We start from the raw sequence: 24,762 nt of genomic DNA, 5'->3' as shown, positions 1-24,762 counted from the left end.
TTGTTGTAAGCTTGGAAATACATACTTGAACTGTGGGTGACTGCTAGTATAAGTATCCTCACTAGGGCTCTTCAAAAATGACTTTTTTTCTCAAATCGTACTGGCTAATTGATAAAATTATTAGGTTACCTAATTTAAGCCTACACACCAAATTTGGTTTGTAATTACGGTTGTTTAGTAATTACGGTAACCAATTCTTCAATTATTTATCATAGTGGTGCCCACCGTGAATACTATTTTATTCAAATCCCAATTTTTTGACGGCAATAACTCTGCTTCCGCTGTTTGAAATTGAACCAAACTTGGTGAACAGCGTTTGCTCTAGAGCAGTGGTTCCCAACCTTTTTCGACCCATCGCCCCCTTTTCAAGGTCAACACCGATCATCGCCCCCCAAATTTTGTGCACCGATAAATGGGCATACAGACTGTAATCACCGGCGGGTTGACTAAAAAAATAGGCCATCTTTCTCCGCTCAGAGCTGAAAATAACGTTTTTTACGCGTCATCGCCCCCTTCGCTATTTTCGCCCCCCGTCGCCCCCTTTGTCCATTTCCGCCCCCATGTCGCCCCCTTCGTCATTTTCGCCCCCCTAGATCGCCAAATCGCACCCTGGGGGGCGATATCGCCCACGTTGGGAACAACTGCTCTAGAGTCTAGACCAGTGGTCCCAAACCTTTTTCGACCCATCGCCCCCTTTTCAAGGTCAACACCGATCATCGCTCCCCAAATTTTGTGTACCGAAAATTGGGAATACAAACAATACAAACTGTAATCACAGGCGGGTTGACTAAAAAAAAAGGTCAAATTTTCAGCTCGATGTCTAGTTTGACACACTTTTGTAACTAAATTTCCGTGGGTTGACTAAGAAAAAAAAGGTAAGCCGTTTTGACGCGCCATCGCCCCCCTATCGCCCCCTTTGCTATTTTCGCCCCCCGTCGCCCCCTTTGTCCATTTTCGCCCCCCTGTCGCCCCCTTCGTCATTTTCGCCCCCCCTAGACCGCCAAATCGCCCACGTTGGGAACCACTGCTCTAGACAACCGGGGTAAACAGAAAATTTTCAATTTTTTGTTATATAAATAGAAACTTCCTTCTCCTGTAGCAATGCGGCTACTGGTTGGAATTGAACCAAATTGGGTGTGTGGGTTTAAATCAGGTACCCTAACTATTTTATCAAGTAGCCAGTACGATTTGAGAAAAGAAGTCATTTTTGAAGAGCCCCAATCCTCACGCGTGATGCACGATTTGCGTGGAAATGCGTTTGACATTCCTGGTTAATTACATCAAAAAAGCGGAAGTGCGCAGTGTTTGTCGAACAAATTTTATGAAATATAGTATCTTAAGAGCAGTCAGAAATTTCTGTAATGTCATTCATCATCTGTGAATCAAAATTACCCACTTTACTTCTGTCTGGATCTGCTGCGACAAATGAACTGCCGTGCAGGTGACATGCACGTTTACAAATTCAACTTACAAACAGTACCATAGCGATATCCACGTTCTTGATTGCTAAAAGTGCCTTTCTACTACTGCCGCTAAAATGTAGGCGTATAGCGCAACATTACGTTACCGTCGAATACTTTTAGAATTGAGAAGTCGATCAATATCTAGAACTTCGGGATCAGTGTGATTATTTAATTCGATTAACATCGGTTATATATTCAAAGCTATTTACGATGAATTATTGCATTAATTAAAGGAGGCTTGGCCCGTCCTGCGCCTTACCTCTCATTTCGCGCATTATTGTCGAACAATAAATGTTCATATTGTGAGATTTTGAGACTAAAAATGTTCAAAATCTTGTCATTCATGAGCATCAACAGAAAATACCAATATAATCATATTTATTGTTTGAAAAAATTTACTTTCAAAACTGACAACTAGAACTATAACTAAAACTAGGGTTGGATTCAAAACAAAAATCAATTTAAAACAAACATGATATAAACAAAGCCCTAGTTTAAAGCATGTTGTTTTAATTTTTATTCAAGTCACGACTTCACGAATATTCAATTGTGATGTCATATTGGATTGGCATTGACAATTGAAAATATAGGATGAATATAGTTCCTTTGACGAAATATATGTACTTTTACTGTTGAACCACCTATTTTTAGAGTTCCAACCATCCAATATCGATATACGTCGGCTATATTGGGTCGCAATTGTTCTTCGGCTCATACAATGTTGTTGGGAAAGTATTTACGCACCTATGGCATGCATAGCTTTACACAATTTTATTTTTAACGACTTCTGTTTACAAACTGTTTGAAACATGTTTTAGACAATGTTTTTTTAAAACACCGTTTGTTTTAAATGCAACCTCAACGAGAGCTAATGACCTTTGAAAATCCGCAACTAGCTAAAACACAACTAACAATGTAAGTTATGTAATTGATTGTGCAATGTGGTTGGTTTGGTTGTAGTGACTGACTGAAAATTAGGGGTTCCCTCAAAGCTTGTAAATTATCTTTGAGCAGACCTTGGCATTCGACGGGCCGCGGGGGAAATATACGGACGGCGAAAAGTTGCTTGGAATTTGTAATTAAACATTTTTTCTTTGAAGGCTAGTTTAGTGTTCATCTGTTCATCCTGGTTAGCCTACGTTAATTGTATGCTATGTCTATAATCAAAATAAAGTTGCTATAAAATGGATTATGGGATAATTTGAGTTGGGATTATGACAGGGTTGTAACCAGGTCTGTGAAGTATGAGTCGGAGTTTGGCAAATTTTCTCGCGAAGGAGTCGAAGTCGAGAAAACTGTAGTGACTATAAGTTGTGAGGAATAAGATAGATTTAACTATAAACGGTGACGTTTGAATTTGGTTCAACAATATTCAAACCCATTTCAGGTTTCTGTGGGGGCCAGGGAACATTTGACCCAAAACTGACATAGCGCTGCGAAAACAGATATCCGAACTATATTTTTTGTCACTTTTTATTCTCCGTGTGACCTGAATATAACAGTTTTGCATGATGTTTTCGCTTCTATGAAGAAATACTTAGCGATGATACATTTCACATAAACCTGTAAACTCTGCGCACATTTTGCCACTAGAGTTGGGTATAATTTGGCCTATTAATATTACTCGACATTCGTTTTCTTCGCCCCACTGATTTAGATCATCACAGTGCTGTGTGGATATTTTCTGAGCGCATCGTTGCATCACAATAACATTGCTTTTGTTGAAAAAAGTGCGCACGGGTGATTGCCCGAAATTTTCAAGTTATTTCGAATATGGGACATGTTCCCGAATAGTAGAACGTTATTGCCGCGATTGTGGATTGAGGTATACATCCGGATTTTCCCGGGCGTGTTCAGAACTTCACTGTTAAAGTTGTGTCCGGAAGGAAATTATAATATATGGCTCTAAGTCCGCAATTTTGAAGGCTTGAAGTACGATCAAAATCTTTTCAAAATAATCATTAACAATAATAACAGATTTATGCTACTGAAATATTTTCTTAAGTAGGCCTACACGGTGTACTAATTTAAATATAGGGCCACCTCCAGAGTTGGATCAATTACATTAATTCAATTCAATTACAATTACTTTATTGCATGTTTTAATTACATTATGACTAAAATTACTCTATGCTAAAAATATCAAATTACAACTATGATCAGGGATGTAACCCAGTCCCAAAGGCTCCTAGTAACAAGTTAATCTCATTTTCATAGTTTTGACTCGAGTCAAGTTGAGTCATTTTCAACTCACCACCGAGTCCAAGTCAGCGATCGGAGGGTGGAGTCCGAGTCATGGCATTATGACTCGAGTCCAAGTCATTGTGTTGACGTCTCAGCTTCCAGTTAAAGTCTTGGTAACCCACTTATTATAATAATTAGGTTAGCATTAACATTTCACTTGCTCAAAAACTGTTAGACTGCATTTCATGAACATTAGGGTGCGGAACGTTTCTGGCCGCAGTAAATTAAGCTAAGATTAGTGGTAACATTGAGATAACATCTCTACAAATGTGTGATCAAGTTTCATGAAGCCTTGGTTGAATTTCTTTTTGCAATTGTTGCAGAAAGCCTCAGTACTGGACAGAGATTAAAAACAAATAAATCTGACCGCTGTGACCGCTGGAAGCCGATTGAATGGTTTAGTAAGAGACCGTGGCTTTGAACCTACGGTCGTTTGCCTTCATTATGGGGATCGCAAGGATGTTGAACATACTCTGCTTCCAAAATATGCTCTGAGTAAGCCTGGGCAAAGCTCAGATAGTTTGATATCATATTGGCATACATTTTATCGATATTTCATCGTGAAGCCCGCTAGTAGGTACTAAAGAGTGCCACAATAATATAGTGACACTAGCATAAATATGTAAATCTGAAAATGACTAACATTCTTGAAATCCAAATCCGTGTCGATTTTGCAATTATTTTTAATAAAGGCAATGAATTCGCATCATATTGCTTGGAAAATATGAATCCAATGAAATTTAATTGCTTGCGAATTTGCTGACAGCAGGAACTTTGAAGTATCAGCATTTGCTTTATAACGTACGTTGTATGGAATATCCTTCGGCCATAATGAAAATAGAGTGTGGCTTCCAACTGTCTTTCTCGATTAGTTCTATTGAACGTTTCGTAAAATATTGTCATAATTCCAGGTGAAAGAAGTGGATTTGCGTGACAATAAGTTGTCAGCAACAGCACTGCGTTCACTTCTCGGCCATCGTCGGATTGAATCGCTATCTGGAAAATTGGATTGGGAAGTGAGATCGAGTGATTGAGTTGTTTACTAACAAGCACATAGTCGCCGCACTATAATTTTAAAGGGGATATGCGTAGAGTTGTGACGTCATAGTCGTAATAGACAGCATTATACAACATACCTCTGCATTATTAAACGCTGCAATAAAAAAAACTTATTCTTCAAATTTCAATGGCAATGTTATAAAATTGTTAGATTGGTGAAAACAAGTTTGGTTCATTGCAACCAATAGAAGCTAGTTTCTTGCAGTAGACAGTTTTGGATTTATCATTAAAAATGAAAAAAAAAATCAAAATTTTCCTGTCAACCCCATCAAATTTTTAGGCTTTCAGTAGGAATGATGCTTGCCAAATTTTGCAATCGTAGTATAATATTTATTAATCTTGGCGACTTTTCGGATGCCTATTCAAGAGTTGACGGCACACCGAAGGGAAGGTTTTGCTTCTAAATCTGATTAAATCCCTTTACTTTGCAGTTAACTCTTAAAGAGAAACGCGAAAAGTATTTTAAGTTCAGTAAATATGGTGTATTGAAAGCTAGAATCATTTCTTATAAGATCATGGAATTAGAAATTTCACTACTGCAATAACTTCGCTTCTAGCGATTGGAGTTGAGCTAAATTTAGTATACAGCATCTCTACTGATAGTCAAACAATTTTATGGGTTGACAGGAAAAAAATCTTTTCTTTCTACAGCAAGAATCTCGCTTCTACTGGTTGTCTTGAAGCCAAAATTGGTTTATAGCGTTGCTTCAACCAACCAGACATTATTATTGCATGGCTAGTGAAATCTAAAAATTTATTTTGAACAGTCCTACTCTGCTTTCATCCCTAAGCCCTAAGTATTTACCCACTGATATGATGTTTTAATATCCGCACTGTGTCATTAATATCGAGCTATGTAATCGAATTCGGTGAAATGGGGGATTATGTAAAGTAGTGGCAGCAATAAGAGCGCTGAGCTAATGTCACGACCTCATCAACAAAAATCCGCTTTCTAGTACATTGACAATGAATGAAATGAATGTAATGTAATGAAATTTGATATTGGTGTGATCGATACCAGCAAGTCTGGCTATGATCGACTTGCTCATCAATATTTTGAAAAATTATGTCACTTTTACGTAAGCAAACGGCACGTGCCCCTACAGCATGCACTGCGTGAATGAAAAGTAACATTGTCAGCATCTTCAAAATTCCAAAGTGTGCATGTCGACATGAATTAGTGCGCAACAGAATATTACTACTGCTAATCAACAAAGTGCGTATCTGGTTTTCAGGCCAACACGATGATTTTGACATTGCATGGCGAAATTGTTCACTGACTATAACTAGGGCTGGAAAAAATAGAGTATCTGAGTGATTCGATTATAAATCACATATAAAGCTTTGAGTCGAGTCGACTGACATCATAACAGACTGTAATATGTAAAAGTTTGAATATGTACCTTCTATGTCACCTTAAATAATATAATGCCTGTTGTTACGCATCACAATAAAGATACTTCGGTATTTTTTCGAACATACCAATTTCATTGTTGTTGGTGGCAATTTTTGGCGATGATCATGACTTTGAAAATCTGTTATTCCAGTAACGTTCGTAGCTTTGTACGATATGTTTGATATGCTGCTATGCGACCAATCGTGATTTCAAGGCTTCAAAAGTGAAAAATATTGTCAAAACTACAATTTTTGTCAATTTTTGCACAATTTCGGTACTTGAGAAAATCGACTTTTACTACTCGGCCTGAATCATTAAAATTAATATTCGATTCAGATTTGAGCACAAATAATCATTGTGCTCAGCCCTAATTATAACAGCGTTTTTGACTGCAGTGTTTTATTTCCATTGTAATATAGGACTCACTATGATGTCCATGGAGTAATTCTGATTTGCATGCTCACAACAGGAAACTGTCAATTATCGCGCTACGATTAAAAGACGAAATTAGCTCATGAATTCGTGTCAATGCAGGAATACGGTTCCGGGGGCTTACGATTTGATTAAAGGTCAACAATATTGCCCAAAATATTTTCGTCTCCATACTTATACTTTTTCTACGGATTCCCCCATGATACTGTTTATCTCATATAAACAAGTATTTTTGGAGATATCGAGCCACTAAATTAGCAAAATGCCACCACCGGCAAAAACGTCAGTGGAATCTGTGAGCCGTGTCAAAGAAGTATAACACATGAATGACATGATGATCTGTGATGCTGCGGTTGTTACTGTATGTAAGATATGACGTCACAATATTTGTTGGATGATCGATACAATGCACAATCTCAAGTTTCACATCTGCATAATATTCAGGTTGTCCAGCTGTCTGTAGATGGATGGTGGATTGAATTGAATAACGAAGAAGATGTCATCGAGATAAGTGGTAGAATGGTTGATGGGCACTTCACCATCAAGGTTTGATATCAAGATGATTCAACTTTGATAACGAGTCCATACTAATGATTGGAATGAAGTTTCGCTCATTTCACTGACTTTACTGTACGAAGTTGTCAACTACACTAGGCACGTACAACGATGACCTTGCGGTGTAGTATAGCCAGGATGTAGCTTATGACGTAATGATGAGCGTCATGAAGACGAGATGGCTTTGTTGAGAACAGTAAGCTAAAAACCTGTGCTGATTTTATAAGTAAAGAGTTTTTTACCTGCTGAATTTATGTAAAAATTGTCGGCATCGTACTTTGATTATCAAGTCTATTCGAAATGTTAGCTACCATCTTTTTAAAATGGTAGGATTGCGGTTCTTTCACATCGCATTTTCCAACAAGCAAGCATCATAGCCATCGCTTCACCCGCACTAGCCTTCAGTAGTAACAATAATCTGCTCATGTAGATCGTACCTCTGAGTGTTTCTTATTGGTGCATATTGTGACGTAACTGACATTTTTATTTTGCAGGATTCCAATCTATCGTTCAACCAGGTTCATGCCGTAGCAGACGTTGCATTTCTTGGAATACTTTTTGATGCTGAATTTATCAAATTTGAAGAACAAATACAACTGTTGGCAAAGCAGGATGATTTGCAGAAGTTATCTGAGTTTAAATTAAACAAGGTATTAGATACATTTCCTAATATATTATTGTAAAATATTTCCTGATATTGTTCAATTTCCATGATACTTTTGGACAAATTTCAGCCGTAATCGGATTTGGACTTGGAGTTAAGACAAAATTAATTCTTCATTTGAAGAGGATTTGTATTTTGAAATTTCAAATCCGCTGTTCACTGTTCGATAAAAACTTCCATCCTCAATTTCTCACTCTACTTGCATATCTAGTATTGTGAATCGAATCTCGATTGTACGTAGATAATCGTGAAGAAAGGTTTCAATTTAAATGCAATTATATGTAGAAATAGACGTGTCCACGATATGTTAAAACTGTCCAAGTGGAGGTAGAAATTGACAAGTATGAAAAGTACCTTAGTAAGTACTTGAGTTTCGAAAAATAGTTTTGGTCGATCGTTCGTAAGTGTTTGTTGATTTATCGCTAGCGGTTACTTTGCAAATTACAAGATCAGTCTCTGCGAGTAACTAAAAATGATTATTATTGCGAATTTGTGTAATCTTATATATTAGATTCAACAGTTACCGTGATGTCTATTGCGATTTCTTGAGACGGTTTCACGCATCACAGTGATACAAACGTAACACAAAACCACTTTCTAACTAACAAAATCCAATCCGTGAAAAGTAAGCAATTTTGTGTGAAAGTTGTCTAAAATCATGTCTTATTCTTATGCATAAAATATTGTTTATTCATAAGAAAATTGTTGAGCATCATCTATTTCTGTCCTAAAGAAATAGAATACACTTGGCCCAATTTTGACATAAATCTCCTCACTGAGCATCTTCCGTTGAACGCGGTATCTAAACCACCTTGACATGTACGACATATTTCCTTCATAACATTGGCTGACAACTATATAAAGTTCGATCTCTGCATGACTGCTGAAGCGTGAAGGTCCTGCGGAAATTTCAATAAATTGCAGCTTCAGTACGGCGGCGTTCTGAAGAAAATGGCTGCGGCCAAATTTTTGATTTCGTTTTGCCTTTCAATTTGAGACCACATCATTTTTAGAGTGCAGTACATGTTTCTGGTATAATTTTGCATCAATTTCATAAGTGAAATCGTTACATCAACCACATACTTTTAAGAAGTAGAAGCAGCAGCTACTGGTCATCTCGCAATGTGCGCTCAAGCATTGGCGTAGTTTGAGGTGAAAAGCAACAACGCCTGCTCAAAATCTAGGTTTCGAAAGCAGGTAGATGATATTAAAGATAGGGTATGCTGTATATGTTTTACTGTTCGGGTGAAATTCAACCTTTGCGTAAATATAAGCGACATCACCACATAGGCTATCTAGCGTTCCTTACAGCATTCATCTAGAGGTGGTCAGTAACGAATTACTTCTACTTGTCGTAGCACTTCAGGTAGATTTATCTACTTGTCCTACATACTCAAGTAGCTAAGATTTCAGACTACTTCTATTAGGCAGTTATCATTTTTACGCGAAACTAGGCCGACAATAATTATATTTTACTTAATTGTATATCGCTACTTTCACTTCTACTTGAGTAACGACGGTGACTGGTTTGACCACCACCTTCTATATCATACGTTTGTACAATGGATAAAATATTCATAAGTATATTTACAAAAGAAATCATACTCTGTAATGAGACTAAAACAGATGTAGCATATGCATTATGGAGAATCGAAGAATTCTAATGAATCAGTATTGAACTTTACCTATATGAATTGAATATTTATTCAAATTTGAGAACTTCGAGCCAATTACGTCATATTACCTATTGAAATCAATATTGTGTTCAGATAAGCAAGATCCTGCTCGATTGCACAGAAGAAGAAAAAAACATCGATTGGTCGTTGATTGAGACTTGCTGGAAAAAGTATCAAGTACGATCCTGATTATATTCCCAAAGTATTTTTAAATGCGTTTATATTTACCTATCATTTTATATGACTTCGAACCCAATCATCTTTACGGCGGCTATCTTAAAGTCTGGGAATAACTGTTTTTCGCATTTCAGTTGGATCTCCTGGATATTGCCGTGAATGGCCTGGTACCTGACCAGGATTACAGCCGAATTTTGGAGCGCAGGACAGCAATTTCCGTTTTTGGCAATATCCATGCCATGTTTTACGTTGGAAAAGCAGATGAATTCTGGAAGACGTTAGAAGCTTGTCAGCAAAAGAAGGTAGTACTTATCATCCAGTATTAGTTTCATTGGATATATTGAACGTTCTTCTCCCACCATCGCACGTTTATCATAGAATTCTGCCGCACAGTACGAGTCCCCTCCACATGAATAAACTTATATTCCATGGCCGAGATATCCACCGCAGTTGCGGAGTTTGTGATTCCTGGTAATTTGCTCATCTAAAGCAGGGGTGTCAAATTCAACTGGTGTTGCGGTTCAAATTATAACCTTCAGAGCACTCGCGGGCTGGACCAGTAAAATGATTCCAAAGATTGCTTCAAAATCAATGCCCTCGTTTTACACAAAAAATAAATTGCTAAACAGAGGCTTTATCGACGATATACATTGGCATATTGCAATGATTGCTTTTTTATAAATCGTAATCTCGGAATTTAGTGTCAATTAGGGTTACCACATTTTGGGAATCTGAAAAGGACACCTTTAAAAAAATTCATACTTACAATACCGTAGTAAAATCCGGGAAAATGGTTAATTTAATCCATGTTTGTAGTTAGTTGAATAAAAAAGGTCACCTTTCTGGCTCAACTCTCGAAAGACCTGCCGGAACGTTACTTCAGTACTTATTTCCAGTTGAATTTTCACATAGCCTACAATTTACCATAATTTTCAAAAAAGAGGACAAATTCTCTAAAAGAGGTCATTTGAGCGTGCTCCTTAGGGGTGTTGAGAAAAACTTTTTTTTTTCAAATTTTATCGGCTTGGTTGTCAAATTGTCAGGTTACCTAAAAAAATGTTGCACGCCAAATTTGACTCAATTCCAACCAGTAGAAGCCGAGGTCACTCAAATTGAAATCTCGGTCATTTTTGAAGTAATAGTATTCGCGGTGACCGATTTCGTCGTACCGACATGACCAAAAATCGTTTTTCAGGTACGCCTGAAGTGGCAGGGATGTCTTTTCCACTTGTTTTGATCTTGACAAGGTCCTAGGGTGGGGTTTGAATGACGACATCGGATTACCTGAAAATTGGTCCACTTCATTGAAATAGACAAGGTAAAACGATGGTGCGATAATTTTCAAATATAGTACTTAACACACTAAAATTAACGACCACGAAAAGAAAATGAACTGAAAAGAAGGTAAAATACAGGTAAATGTATTTCTCAAGTGATAATCCTATCCATAAGTATTTTTTGTCAGACAAATTTAAATTTGATGAAATCTATCCCAGTTATGCAGGGCATACTCTCTGCCTTGATTCAAAGTTTTTACCGATTGCAAAGTCGCCATTACCAAAACCTCATCCACAGAGACATCAGTTGCATTCCTCAGCAGCTCAGTGTTCAGATATTTCTCTACTGTTTTACATTGACTGATCCAGGGCGTTGAAAATGGTACCGATTGTAATTCAGAACGGGCTATGCCACTGAATAGTATTTATGAGTTGAAAAACATTTCTGATACTTCACATATGCGAGATTCATGGTAACCAAATGGTAATCCAGTGAGCTTATTAAGCACATTAATTTTCTGGTCTTTTAATGTCACCAGGACCCCCTTGTCATAGAGTTATAAAAGGCATTGGTGTTTTACCACGATATATGGACTCAATTAGATTACAGTAACCGAACATGGAGGAGGATGGCATGAATAGTGGACGATAACTTTTGATAGGAAGAAGATCTGTCACGGTGCCTATAAGTTGATAGTACTGTAGGAGTGGTGCAGATCAAATAATAAAATATCATATAATATCAAATTCTATCGTGAGGAAATTTACATTGGACCGACCAACAATATAGATCACTTGAGAAATATATTTACTTGGATTTTAGCTGCTCCTTTGTTCATTTTCTTTTCGAGGTTGTTAATTTCGGTGTGTAAGTAGGCCTACTCTATTTGAAAATTATCTCACCATCGTTTTGACATTTTCTATTTCAACGAAGTGGACCAATTTCCAGGTAGTCCGTGTCGTGTATTGGTTTCATTTACTGGCGATGTCTTCATCCAAAAGCCACCCTAGGCTTGTATCAAGATGAAAACAAGTGAAAAAGACATCCCTGCCACGGGGCGTACCTGGAACACTATTTTTGATCAAGTCTGTGTGACAAAATTGGTCACCGTAAATACTATTATTTCAATTTGAATTTGACCGACCTCAGCTTCCACTGGTTGGAGTCGAGTCAAATTTGGTATGCAGCGCTGTTGTAGATAATTTGACAAGTAAGCCGATGATATTTGAAAAAAAATTAACACACCTACAGTTGCCAGATCACTTTCAAAAAAGTCAAAAAAGATGATGTATGGTTACACTAGTGTCCATATGGCAGTGACTTGTTGCTGATGGTGACTACAGTGTAACCTCAACACCACGGTCGGATGGTTATAATGTGGCCTATGAACAATGACATGCTCAACATTTTCTGACTTGAGAGAATGTAAGTGTTTCCGACTAAATATATCAACATGTATTAGAAATGTGTCGGATAATACGGCCATTTTTTTCAGAATCGCCTAGCGGGTCAGACTAAACCGTCCAAACTGGTGATCCAAAGTATATTGTAATAGATGATGGCCCCTGGTGAAATGGTCAACAATAGTGGTAAGCATCATTGTAATACACAATATTAATAGTCATAATTTCTCACTGCAGATCGAATATATCAGATGCATGTTATTGTATCCTGCTTCACTCGATGACATTTCGTCTCTCGTCAACAACTCTAACTTGAAGAAAGTAACATTGATATACCTCGAAGAAGATGATATGTTAAAAGGAGCCGAATTGCAGAAAGTCCAGAAGATTGCAAATGATCTCGATACTGAATTGGAAGTTTTACAAGGTGAGTCATTGTTTGGTTGCATCGTATCTTAGATCCGTTTTATTAGCTATATTAAATAAACGCGATCTCTTTGAATGAAATGGTCAATTCAGGTCCAATTCGTTACTAACGCTAGAAATCATGAGGCTTTAGTTTCATGCATGACATAGTGTCGTTATCAGGGTTACGTGATAACGCACGGTATTCATGAATTTTAGTTTCATTCGACATCCCATAATTAATACGATGAATTGTTGTAGGGAATTCAGGCATCATCTCTCACACGTTGCTGATTGTGAGCTTGCATATCAATTTCGAAGCAAGGCATCGTTGAAGTGCGTCAAAATCTACTTTTACTTGACAATGTCAAGTATGCATAAATTACTATTCACCATAAAAAATTGTTGATGTAGAGGTAGTATACGAACAAAACTACTTGAGTAAGCGAAACAAGTATATAATAACAAGTAGTACAGAAAAGCACAAGTACTTCGCTGTTGATAGTACTTCTACCATTATGGGCGTGATAAAGATATATCGAGCTTGATAAGGGGACGACGAGTCAAAGAAACTTGTAAACCACTTTCATATACTTATATAACTTTGGAACAAATTTAATACTTCATGTAGCTTATTTACGACATCTGCTGACAAAGCGGACTCCGATTGGTTCTGAGAGTTGCTAACACGAGTTCATAAATGATTAGAGGTATTCAAAGTAGTCAGGGTTAAGACTCATGTAGAACGATAAATAGCGCCGTAAGCTGATGCTGATATACAAGTAGAAGTAGCAATTTCCAAGAAATCAGAAATTGACTTGAGGTGGAAGTAGGAAATGTATTATTGTGAAATGTAGTGAAATAAGTAGTTCCAAAAAGTAGATTTGGTCGAAGGGCCGCATACTTTTAGCAGTTTATAGGAAATACCTACTTTCGAAATTGCTAGATATGTCTCGCGGCTAATGCAAAACGACTAATGACACTGCAAGTGAATGGAATCTTTGATATGTTCATGCAGTCACCGCGATACATGGGCTATTTGAGGCGGCTCCCATAAGAATCTCACTGAAAACGATGACGAATACGGAGCTAGGAACAACTCGATACTTTTCAAAGTCAATATTGTATAAAGTGAGTAGTTTGGACTAACAACTGTGACAAGAAGTAGAAAGAGAAGTAGTCTAAAATGGTGACCCCTTGATTAAGCGATGCAAGTAGATAGCACTACTTGAGTAGTCTGATAAAGTAGAGTTACTCCGTTACTGACCACCTCTCTGCAGGATTCGTGGTTTTATGTCATACAGCATCCCACTTTTTATATTGGCGTTGATACGAATCATTTCATCATTCATGTGCATTGTGCATTCTTTTAGGTAGAACTGAATTATAATCAACAACATTACATTAATTCCGAAATCATTTTGTCCAACCTAATTAAGTACTATAAATCTTAAAATAGCATTCGGGATTACTTTGTTCGATTTACCATTGATACGAAAACGAATTTGCGAGCTCATAATTGTTTTGTGAAAGTACCTCTCAGAACGTGGAACCGGTGCGAATATAAATCGAATATAAATTTAGTGATTTGGATCAATTGATAATACGTAAATGATTAGCTGCATATTGCAGGGAACGTTTTACAAATGGATTTCCCATTCCCATATCTAATTGGATTAGATATACGTAATATGCATTCTACTGTCGGGGCATCATATTGGGTGTGATTTATGATTTCACTGCCCACTGACAAAACTATAACACATTAAAACGACACTGCGCTTTAAATATAACGTCTGAAATGAAAGTGGAGAGTGTGAAAACATTTTGGCCGCAGCAATGTTCCCTTTGAAAGCCACCGCTTTTGAACGGAAACTATAACAAATAATTTCACGATTTTGCGAATCCAGTCTTTGCATCTCCATGGTATTGAGGTCACGTATCATCTCTTTTGCCTGGCTTTAGATCAGTGGTTCTCGACCTTTTTCGACTCATCGCCCCCTTTTCAAGCATCACACCGATCATCGCCCCCCAAATTTTGTGAACCGAAAAATTGGCATACAAACTGTGATCACCTGCGGGTTGAAATAAAAAAAAAAAGGTCAACTTTTCGGCTCGATATCGAAGTTTTACACTTTTGCAGCTAAATTTTTTTAGGTTGACTAAAAAAAGGTCATTTTTCCGACTTGACTCCAATATAGCCGTTTTAACGCGCCATCGCCCCCCCCCCTATCGTCCCCTTCGCTATTTCCGCCCCCTATCGGACCCTTCATCATTTTCGCTACCTAGACCGCCAAATCGCTCACGTTGGGGACCACTGCTTTATATAATGGTTTATGATTCATTCGAAGATGGATTTTCATCCGTACTTTGACATAGAATTTCACGTAACTTTTATTTCCATGCGACTTTTTGATCAAGGATCATCCATTACCGAATCGGACGTAGATATGGATGCTAGACAAAATAAAATATGGATTTGTACTTGGATTTGAATGTATCAGCAGGAATAGGATTCGGATTTAAAATAGTTGATAAGCGCAAGTCCGTACGCTTGCTCACCATTACTAAACCACCGTGTATCGTAGGACCCAATCATTTATATTTTTGGTGATTTCAACTATCTTTGAACCTGATGACTGTTTCAGATATCACGCAATAGGCTCAGCAACAGAGCACAATTCATAGGATGCACGCATCTTTTGCTAACACGCATTTTAGACTATATAACTTATTTCTTATTTCAGTGTTCCGAGATCCGGATGCCTGGACGCGACTCGACGTGGATTTTTATGATAGGTGAGTTAATGTTGCGAAGTCTGACCGTTCTAAAATGAGAGTTGAGATTTATCCTTCCATTACATCGTCGATCCATTCTCATGCACATCCGGTTTCAAACAACAGCTGAGAAATATTGTGACGCAAACTGTGTATTATATAAATTATTATACAATATTAACTGATGTGATGTCGGATAGTGACATCGTAACGTTGACACGTGGTGCCTCACACGTAGCTTTGTGGAAAAAAGACTTCGTTTATTCTGCAAGAATATAATAGCGCTGTCATGCATCGTTTCGGATCGAGTCGCAACATACTTTTCACATCACTCCTAGTTTTGCTGAAAAAAATGAAATTTGTCAAATAGAAGTAGAAGTAGTCTGAAGTAATAACTACTTAAGTAAGTAGTGTAAGTGGGCAAAACGTACTTTTATACTTTGAAAAAGTGGAGTTAGTTGGTTACTGACCACCTCTGTCAATATCTACTAAAGTTGATCTTCGGCAGTAATGCGTCACTTCAATTCATGGTTACTTGCTGCATTCAGACCACACAGATTTCATTTCATCGGGAGAAATATATGTCGTATTATGAAACTGAGATTTGATGAGATACTCGAAGAATTCATATGTCAATGCGGCGTAATTCGAGAAATATTGCGTAGAGATTGTTTAGCTGCTGGGGGTGAAATAAATATAATTATTGGTCGTAATATGTTGTCACATAATTTTTAATGAGACTATCGAAATAGTCTTTGATTAAGCTCGAACTAAAGTTGGAATTATCCCGTTCATTTTTTTACTCAGGTACATGTAGCAATAGTGTAAATGAAAGTTTGAAAAGTACTGGAGTGCATTTCAAATATTATTACTGGGACTGGTTGTCGACTACTTTTCCTCGGTAATCGCAAGTGACAACTTACAAATTTTTTGTAAACTTCGTCTTGAATGTGCTTAATAATTGTGCTGCAAATCAACAAGATTTCAGATTAATTTCCAGTCAGACTCGGTCGTCTGATAGATATCCTTCTTTTGCAAATTCGAATTCAAACTGAAATTACAGTTACAATTTTTTCCAACATATAGTAGAATAAAAATTGCCGCTACGCAGTTTTTTTCCAAATTATAGAAGAATTATAATTATCGCATTAATTTTCTCAAAATACATGAAAACAATAGTTAGAGCTATACATTTTTCCAAATTAGATTGTAATTAGAATTACCCAATCCGCAAAAAACTATGTCATTGAATCCAGTTCCTTTACTATCAAATGCAAATGCAAATGTCTGTCCATAAGCTTGGCTCGTTTGGCACTATACAGTTCTCTCAGTATCATTTACAGGAAAACTAGAGATAGGCTTTGCGTTGAAGTGGGAACATCTAAAAATTTCACAGAATCAGGGCAAAGAATCATTGCACAAATTATATTTGAATTAGATGACATGCATTTAGCGGTATTTAGTCTAATTAAACAAGTATATTTATTTAATTGTCCAAATCTGATAGGAGTACGCTTATCGTCACCTATTTTAGGCAACCTTGAAGATAAAACGCACGTACCTATTTTAGATGAATTTTCCACTCGTACAGGTGATCCTAGTGGCATTAAAAATATACTTTTCATGAAACAAGGTGTTGAAATACATTAAAACTGCAGGTACAATTTTACATTTTTCCAAATTAGATTGGAATTAAAATTACTGAATCCGCAAAAACTAGGTCATTGAATCCAGTTCCATTACTATCAAATCATGGTTTATTCTTATGAGCATAATAGAAAATGTCTGTGAAATAAGTTTGACTCGTTTCGCACGATACAGTTCTCTCAGTAGCATTCACAGGGTTTGATTAAAATGAGAACATATAAAAATTTGACAAATTAGATGAGAATTAGAGCAGAGAATCATTTCACAAACTAGATTCAAATTAGATTACCGGCATTTCGCTCAAACTAGTCTGATTAGACAACTAGAGTTGTCTAATTATCTAAGTATGATAGTAGTGCGCTTATCGTTACCTATTTTAGGCTACCTTGAAGAAGAAACGTAAGTCCCTAGTTTGGATGAATTTTCCACTCATAGAGATGATCTTAGTGGCATTAAAAATATAATTTCTATCAAAAAAAGCTGTAGAGATTATTTTTAAGTGACATTGATACTTGACATTGTTAACTGCACCGCAATTTCCCTAATTGAAATGTAAACTGTCAAAAATGTACTCTAACAAGTAAACCGTGTCCCCCAAACTGCTCCCTGGGATACGATGTGTTGCGTGCAGGTTTATTTTCATGAAATGGGAGTACTGACTAAATATGTTACCATATATTGAATTGTGTGCCCAAGATACCTTAGAATCGTCTCGCGAAAATATAAATGGAAAATCCACCTGTAGATTAAATCCCTAAAATCTATCCGACTATGAGCCCATGCTGGTCATCTACAAAAAGTCCAATTTTATTTTGTGTAGTGTAATGACATGCCCGCGTGATCAGTCTCTCTCCGGCTCATAGTCCGAATCGTTTGCAGACGTGATTGAGGAATTAGGATATTGATTTATTCAGAGATACTTGTTTTTCAGTCACTTTTAGAGAAGACCACAGATGCAACATCGTTGATCGTGTACAAGAGCCTCATCAGCAAAATTGAAATATGGAGAGTAGAATTACCGCGTTTCATTTACGAATTTAAACTGGCTATTTCATGTTTAGTTGATGCAATTTCACGATGTTATTTATATTGTGCATATTGCATTTCACAATTAGGTAAGCAAAACAGTTGCCAAAAAAAATTCACAATTCGACGAAAACAATGGCAATACCGTAAGCGTCACGTCGATCCTAAATATTTCCGAAAATGAAGGTTTAAGTTGAGTTCAATGTGCAGATGGTTTTACTACAGTAGAGTTCAAGCCGTCATCCTGTTGATTTTCCGCTATTATAATGATTGATTCGCAAGGTATAATCGAATAGCGGGATAAAATAAATAAATGTATTTCATCGTGTTACACCTTAAAATAATTGATTATAATAGAAGTTACAAAAAATATATAAACATGGAAAAATGATAAAAAAAAAATGTTATAATATTAGATGTGCAGTGTGTAGTGTGTAGTGTTGTTATGTTTTGTGTGATGTATTATGATAGTAATTAAATACTTTAAAAAAAAAACAAAAAAATATAAAAATGTAAAATTTTGTTGAAAATAAATGTAGTGTAGTGTATGAAATCCATTGTAATATCAATTATGTAGGATTCTCCATGCTCCATCATGATCTTTGTAATCTTTCTCCATATCTTTAGTACAGTCGACTTCAGGAGAGTGTTGAATGGTAAACTTCCCGAGTTGAGAACTTCCATTAGCAAGATATTTCATGACCTTGATTTTATTCTGTAGAATCACGGTCGCTGCAATTCAAGGCAACGATTTTTCTTGATTCCATGACCAAGACCATGTTTTTTGCTACCTTGATGTTTCTAACTGCTTCAAGCATAATATAATTGGCTTATACCTCTTGATGTGCTCGTTTATTATTGATATCTGATTAATTGATTCTAAATGACTTAATGCACCATAGTTAACTGAAAAAGAGGCAAATTGTCAATCCATAACAATCGAAATTTCAGATAGTCTTATGAATGTGATTCAATATTCCCTTTTTACTGAGATATTATGATTTGCTGCTTGACATTCCATAAAATACTCTTACTGTCCATTGTGACTAATATGCAATTACACTGACATCATCTACAATTCATAACTCAGAGTAATATTAATGACTCCTGATAAGTATCTTCATCTTACATTTGGAGAGTAGTGGCTCGAATTTCCGTGATTTTAAGTTGTATTGGGCTGTGTTTTCATGTTATGAAATGTATAGAATTGATTTGAAATAAATATTAATCAGTTATTTGAGCCTTGCATTTTTGGGGGTTATCGGGATATGGAGAGACAATGTATTTTACACGAATGCGTACAATGTGACAAAAGTTTGCGTAGCAATCAGGATGAATGCCAGACAATCGTTTCATGTGCCAGAACTTGATTCGAATTAGAGGTAGGTAGACTTGTTGAAGATGTGAGGATATGTATCGTCATTTGTCGTTAAATGTTGGAATGTCAATAGGCATGCGTTGTAGGGTGGAGTGAAAATGGCTATTTTTTTAAATAAAAAAAATTTGACTTTTTTTGACATATCAGGCTTTCAGGCTGTAGCTGACTTGATGATCTCCCGATCCCTTCGCTACAGCCTGGTTCTGAATTATATATACTTTGCTTTGTATTTATCTATCTGTGTATTATATGTTCATATGGACCGAATAAATTCTCTCTCTCTCTCTCTCTGTCAAAAAAAAAATCGCCCTAGTAATGACTTTGAATCATCATCATGCCTAGTACTTTAAAATTTAAACTTGACTTGACTAGTTACTTGACTCGACGTGACTCGGGTCACCTCCAAAAATCGAGTGACTTATTGACTCGACTCTTGTCACCTATATGAAAATCAAGTGAATAGACTTGACTCGAGTCAAAATGTGCAATGACTCGAGATGACTTGCGATTCGAAGGCAGTGAATTAATCCCAACACTGCCACGAACATTAACGAAGAGGGTTGTGTTCCAATATAACTGATGTTCTCTCTCTCTCTCTCTGCAGTATTTACTAAAGTGGGGTTACCATACGTCCTCTTTAAAGTCTTTGTCCTCTTTTTTTTAAGTGTCCTCGGAGGACGCCCTTTTGTCCTCTTTTTTGAGAATTTAGGTCACATTTAAGCAAAATGCAACTGATATGCCGTAAATCAGCACCGAAGTGACGCTACGGCGGGTATTTCGGAAGCTAGGCGGAAAGTTAACCTTTTTTTTACTTAACCACCTGGCAATGTGGAGTAAGATTCGGTATTTTTGGCGCCGAACGAGGAAGTTGACGCGATTAAGGTATAATGTATATATTCTGTAATCTGGCCCGCCAAGAGCTTAATTTTCCCATATCCGGCCACCGACCGGAGAAGTGCAAAACGATATATACAAAGCTGTTACTAGGAAAGCGGTCTCCTCGGTTTCCAAGGGCATCATGCATCGATGGCTCCTCACCTTTCTGGCCGTATAGTTATTTTAAATGTTTATAATACATGCCCTATTTAAATGTTGGCTTATGGACTGATCCGATGATATTGATGTGTACGTGATAATAAAATTCGCAGAGATGACGAAACCAAATAGATTATGAAGGAAATGTGATATCGAACTGCATGAGTGTTATTATAGAATGTAAACGTGGAATGGCAGCTACCGATTTTGCAGCTTCGTTCCGCTTCGCTGAAGCTTTACTCAGACTTATTTTACGGCAGCTACTGTAGAATTTCTGGCAATCCAAAAGTTGTCTTCCAGAGCTCAGAATTTACTGAATCCGGTCTTGATGGAAAGCTACTGTCGCACTGATTTCGAAAATATCAATCAAAATATGGTGAAGCACCGTACTGAGATGAAAAACCACCCTCAACATCTAAAATCTGCATTGTTCAGAACAATCGGATGACCGTAAAACAATGACCATAACAATGACCCATTGCGGCTCTTCGATTGTTCGGACAATGCCGATAATTCAGACTTGAAGGGCGAATTCTAATCGGTTCAGTGCCTGATCATATTTTTATTTATATTTTAGGAATCAGTGCGATAGTAGCTTTCGATCAAGACCAGATTCAGTAAATTCTGAGCTCTGGAAGACAACTTTTGGATTGCCAGAAATCCTACAGTAGCTGCCGTAAAATAAGTCTGAGTAAAGCTTCAGCGAAGCGAAACGAAGCTGCAAAATCGGTCGCTGCCATTCCACGTTTACATTCTATAGCAGGGGCGGGCAACTTACGGCCCGCGGGCCGGATCCGGCCCGCGAAGGGATTTTGTCCGGCCCGCCGAGAGTTTTTACTCTGAAAGTGAAATTTTATTGTGAATGTATTGACAAATTTTATGCGTCACAGAATGAATCCAAGTTTGCGAACCTGAGAAAGATGGACATTAAACTACTTGCTCAGTTCGGGTCTACTTACATTTTCTACCATGAACCATAGGAAGCGAGTGGCGCAGTTGGTTAATCGCCAGCGTCACGACACCAATGGTCGTGGTTCGAATCCCGGTTCGGACCAACTTCTATGTTTCTCTGGGCTCCTCATCGCCGACCTCACTGCGGTTGCAGTGCATTGAAAAGCCCAGACTGAAAGTGAGCCGTGCTTCAAAGACCACGACGGGGACGCATGGGTGTGAGAGAGCATGATGATTGACAGAGAGAAAGAATGAAGAAGTCGTCCCCAAGATTACCAAAGTCAAAGAAATGAACATTACCAAAATTACTGTCGTGGTGCACATAGCCTGGAAAAGGCGAGAAGCACCACTGTAAAAATGTCAATAATAATAATAATAATACCATGAACCATGATGAGTCGAGTCACCTTTTTCGTATGACTTGACTTGACTCGAGTCACCTTGGAAAAATGACTTGACTTGACTCGACGCTTCAGAAATGTAGATTGACTCGTGACTCGAAGCAATATTCACGAGTCAATTTAAAGTCATCAAGTAATTGATGTTTACTAAATCGCTGTATCTTGTATAAGCTCGCCAAACCACCATCGTTATATCACTAATAAATTGATCGCAAACGCAGTGATCGGAGCTTATACAACAGCTTACGTTGTCGTACACTTGCTCAACTCAACCAGCCCTCTTGTATATAATTTAAATCAAACGAATATCGCTCATACGTTTATAATTGTATGTCGTTGATGAGTAGGTGGGTAGGGTATTGAACTATATCATTTTTAAATTTCTGAGGTTTCGTATGTTATCCTGTATTTTGGCTGATATTTGAAGACTGAGGATACACCGCTATACTTGCGTTGTTGAGCAGTTCTGCGTATGCGTGAGCGATACTGCGCCTTTTGCGAGTAAAATCAACTCTTCATTCCATTACTCCTCGCCACTTAATCCGCGTAAGCGGTGTCTTACGCAAAGCCTAGAAGTGGGCCGTGCTATAAGTCGGCAGTTGAGGAAGAAATATGAAGAATATTGACATGGTGTAAATGACCGTAGTAGTCGAAAAACACCATGAATATCTCAAAATAAACAAACAAACTGTTTATTCGTTCGTCGATTCCGAATAAATAGGTAATTCATCTGTATTTAAAACAGTTAGCAAAATGTAATGACTTTGAATCATGTCTAGTACTTTGAAATTTCAACTGGACTTCACTAGTGACTTGCCTTGACTAGAGTCACCTTCAAAAATCGAGTGACTTGACATGACCCGAGTCACCTTTGAAAATCAAGTGACTTGACTTGACTCGAGTAAAAATGTGCAATGACTCGAGATGACTTGTGACTCGAAGGGAATGACTTGATCCCAACACTACCACGAACATTAACGAGGAAGGCCGCGTTCCAATATAACTGATGTTCGCGTGCAGTCTTTAGTAAGGGTTTTCGCATACGACATGTAAGCAGAGTTCAAAAAACTAGATGACAATATTGGACGACCGCAGATCTCTGATTGACTTCAATACCTGCTGAAATACTGTTTTTAGACTCTATGCTTTAAACTTGAAGTTTGCATTAAATACAATGGATTCCTTGTATAGGTGGATAAATACGCGATTGAGGTATAATGTATAATGTATATATTCTGTAATCCGGCCCGCCAAGTGCTTCATTTTCCCATATCCGGCCCGCCGACCGGAGAAGTTGCCCGCCCCTGTTCTATAGTGTTATCAGCTTGACGCCTTTCGTTCTTCCGCGTGGTGGAGCTAATGTCTCACGTGCATGAATGGCTCTGAGTCAAAACATGGAATGAAATCAGCTGATCGAGTGTTCTACTATTAGTTTTAATTCGATCGGACGTTGGAAATATAGCTAATATGTTTCAGAGTACAGGCTGACTCACTTATATTACGGGATAAAGCCAAAAAGAATGATGTGCTGATACACCTGGATCTCCAGGATGCCGAATGGGCGAATGCGTAAACCGATAACCTATAGCTACGATACTTGATGTTGATTGATTGTTGGCCTGTGCTTAATTGGCATACCGTTTCGCGCTTCTATACTGTGCTCACATACAATAGTACAGTCTTGTATATCGATAGGAATAGAGGTTACATACTCGAAATTGTGATGACCTCTGGCTGCATCAGTGTGTTACGAAAGGTTTGGTCTGATGTGAAATCTTTTGAAATGGTGTCATGGCTTGATAGTCGACACCGGTAACCCCGGACTCTGAAAATCGCCGTCGGCAAGGATGAAGTGTTTATGTATTCAATCAATATGCTCGAAAATGGAATCCTGATTCGTTTAGCGTGATATGTTTGGTGTGCCGAGACGGTTCTCAAAAGCGTCTTGCTTCACACCTGTGTGTATTCAGTAGAGTCTTTAGTCTGCACGAGACTCCTATTCCATATTGGCTTACAGCTTCTATCAAACATAATTTTCGAGTTTCCATGGAGTATCGATCGTTCTTTCCTGCCTCGGTCAGGAATAAAATTACTGAATGTAAATGATGCTGTGAGCCCAATTAATTTCAACCTTAAGCCATGAAGAATGATCAAGCCAGCTTACTGGATTATTTGTGGCTGATGTATATAGGTAATTCCATGTCAAATGAACCAAAGAGAAGTTCGGTCTCCATCGAGTTTCAGATTTTGCTGAAATTTGACTCATCACCTCGTGAAAGGTATTGCTGAGTAGATAGCTACACTTATCCATTTTGAATGAAGTTTCCAAGTTATCGCATGATGAAAACAAGGTTTCTGCTCATTTTACCGTGAAATCCAAGTGCTGTTTTTATGCAGATCTGAACTTGCGTATGTATAAATGAGCTACTTAGACCTGAGAATGTTGCCATGTTGTATATATGGATAAATTCAGCAAGCCAGTGAGAAAATATTGATCTTTGGTGCCCAGCCATGATTGTAGCTGAAGGTAAAGCCCATGAAAATCACACATGCACAAGAGTATTTCATAATTCTCACTATCATTTCTGTTTACTTGAAAATTTTGGTAAACAGTGTCGTATTATACCTCCCGTGAATCCTTAGGAATTGAGTTTTTATGTAATAGGCTATTTACTAATAAGAATTGTGACTACAGGGAATATTTCAGATTATAAAAATGTGGTGATTTTGCTGAAAATTATGCTCCATATTCTAGTTTCTCACTTACTGTAAGACGTATTTTGGCATCGAACTC

The 24,762-nt window shown here is 37.5% G+C and overlaps 3 protein-coding genes and 1 long non-coding RNA gene across 6 annotated transcripts in view; 3 read left to right on the top strand and 1 right to left on the bottom strand.

The window, feature by feature from the left end:
- Nucleotides 1–24,762, bottom strand: part of LOC145448941 (uncharacterized) — a 507,956-nt gene that overhangs the window by 313,039 nt on the left and 170,155 nt on the right. The gene's annotated exons all lie outside the window — the stretch shown is intronic.
- Nucleotides 1–24,762, top strand: part of LOC145444558 (uncharacterized) — a 199,573-nt gene that overhangs the window by 66,814 nt on the left and 107,997 nt on the right. The gene's annotated exons all lie outside the window — the stretch shown is intronic.
- LOC145441874 (uncharacterized) overlaps nt 1–24,762 on the top strand; it is a 140,182-nt gene that overhangs the window by 16,629 nt on the left and 98,791 nt on the right. The window contains exon 5 of one of the 3 annotated variants that reach the window (XM_080321983.1): nt 4,619–4,792. The exons of the other annotated variants lie outside the window; for them this stretch is intronic. Coding sequence (XP_080178109.1) covers nt 4,619–4,741 — 123 coding nt within the window. The 3' untranslated portion in view covers nt 4,742–4,792. Of the gene's footprint in view, nt 1–4,618; nt 4,793–24,762 lie in introns of those variants that run through there. 3 annotated transcript variants of the gene reach the window in all.
- On the top strand, nt 5,569–10,563 carry LOC145442245 (uncharacterized). Its single transcript, XM_080320178.1, has 3 exons — nt 5,569–7,140; nt 7,644–7,799; nt 9,583–10,563. The coding sequence occupies exons 1-3, from the start codon at nt 6,967–6,969 to the stop codon at nt 9,676–9,678; spliced, it is 426 nt and encodes a 141-aa protein (XP_080176304.1). The 5' UTR covers nt 5,569–6,966; the 3' UTR covers nt 9,679–10,563.

Source organism: Botryllus schlosseri, chromosome 1 (genome assembly GCF_051294905.1).
Source record: "Botryllus schlosseri isolate E-star chromosome 1, Bs_hap1, whole genome shotgun sequence".
In the NCBI taxonomy this organism is placed as follows: Eukaryota; Metazoa; Chordata; class Ascidiacea; order Stolidobranchia; family Styelidae; genus Botryllus; species Botryllus schlosseri.
This window is presented reverse-complemented; position numbering and strand designations above follow the sequence as displayed.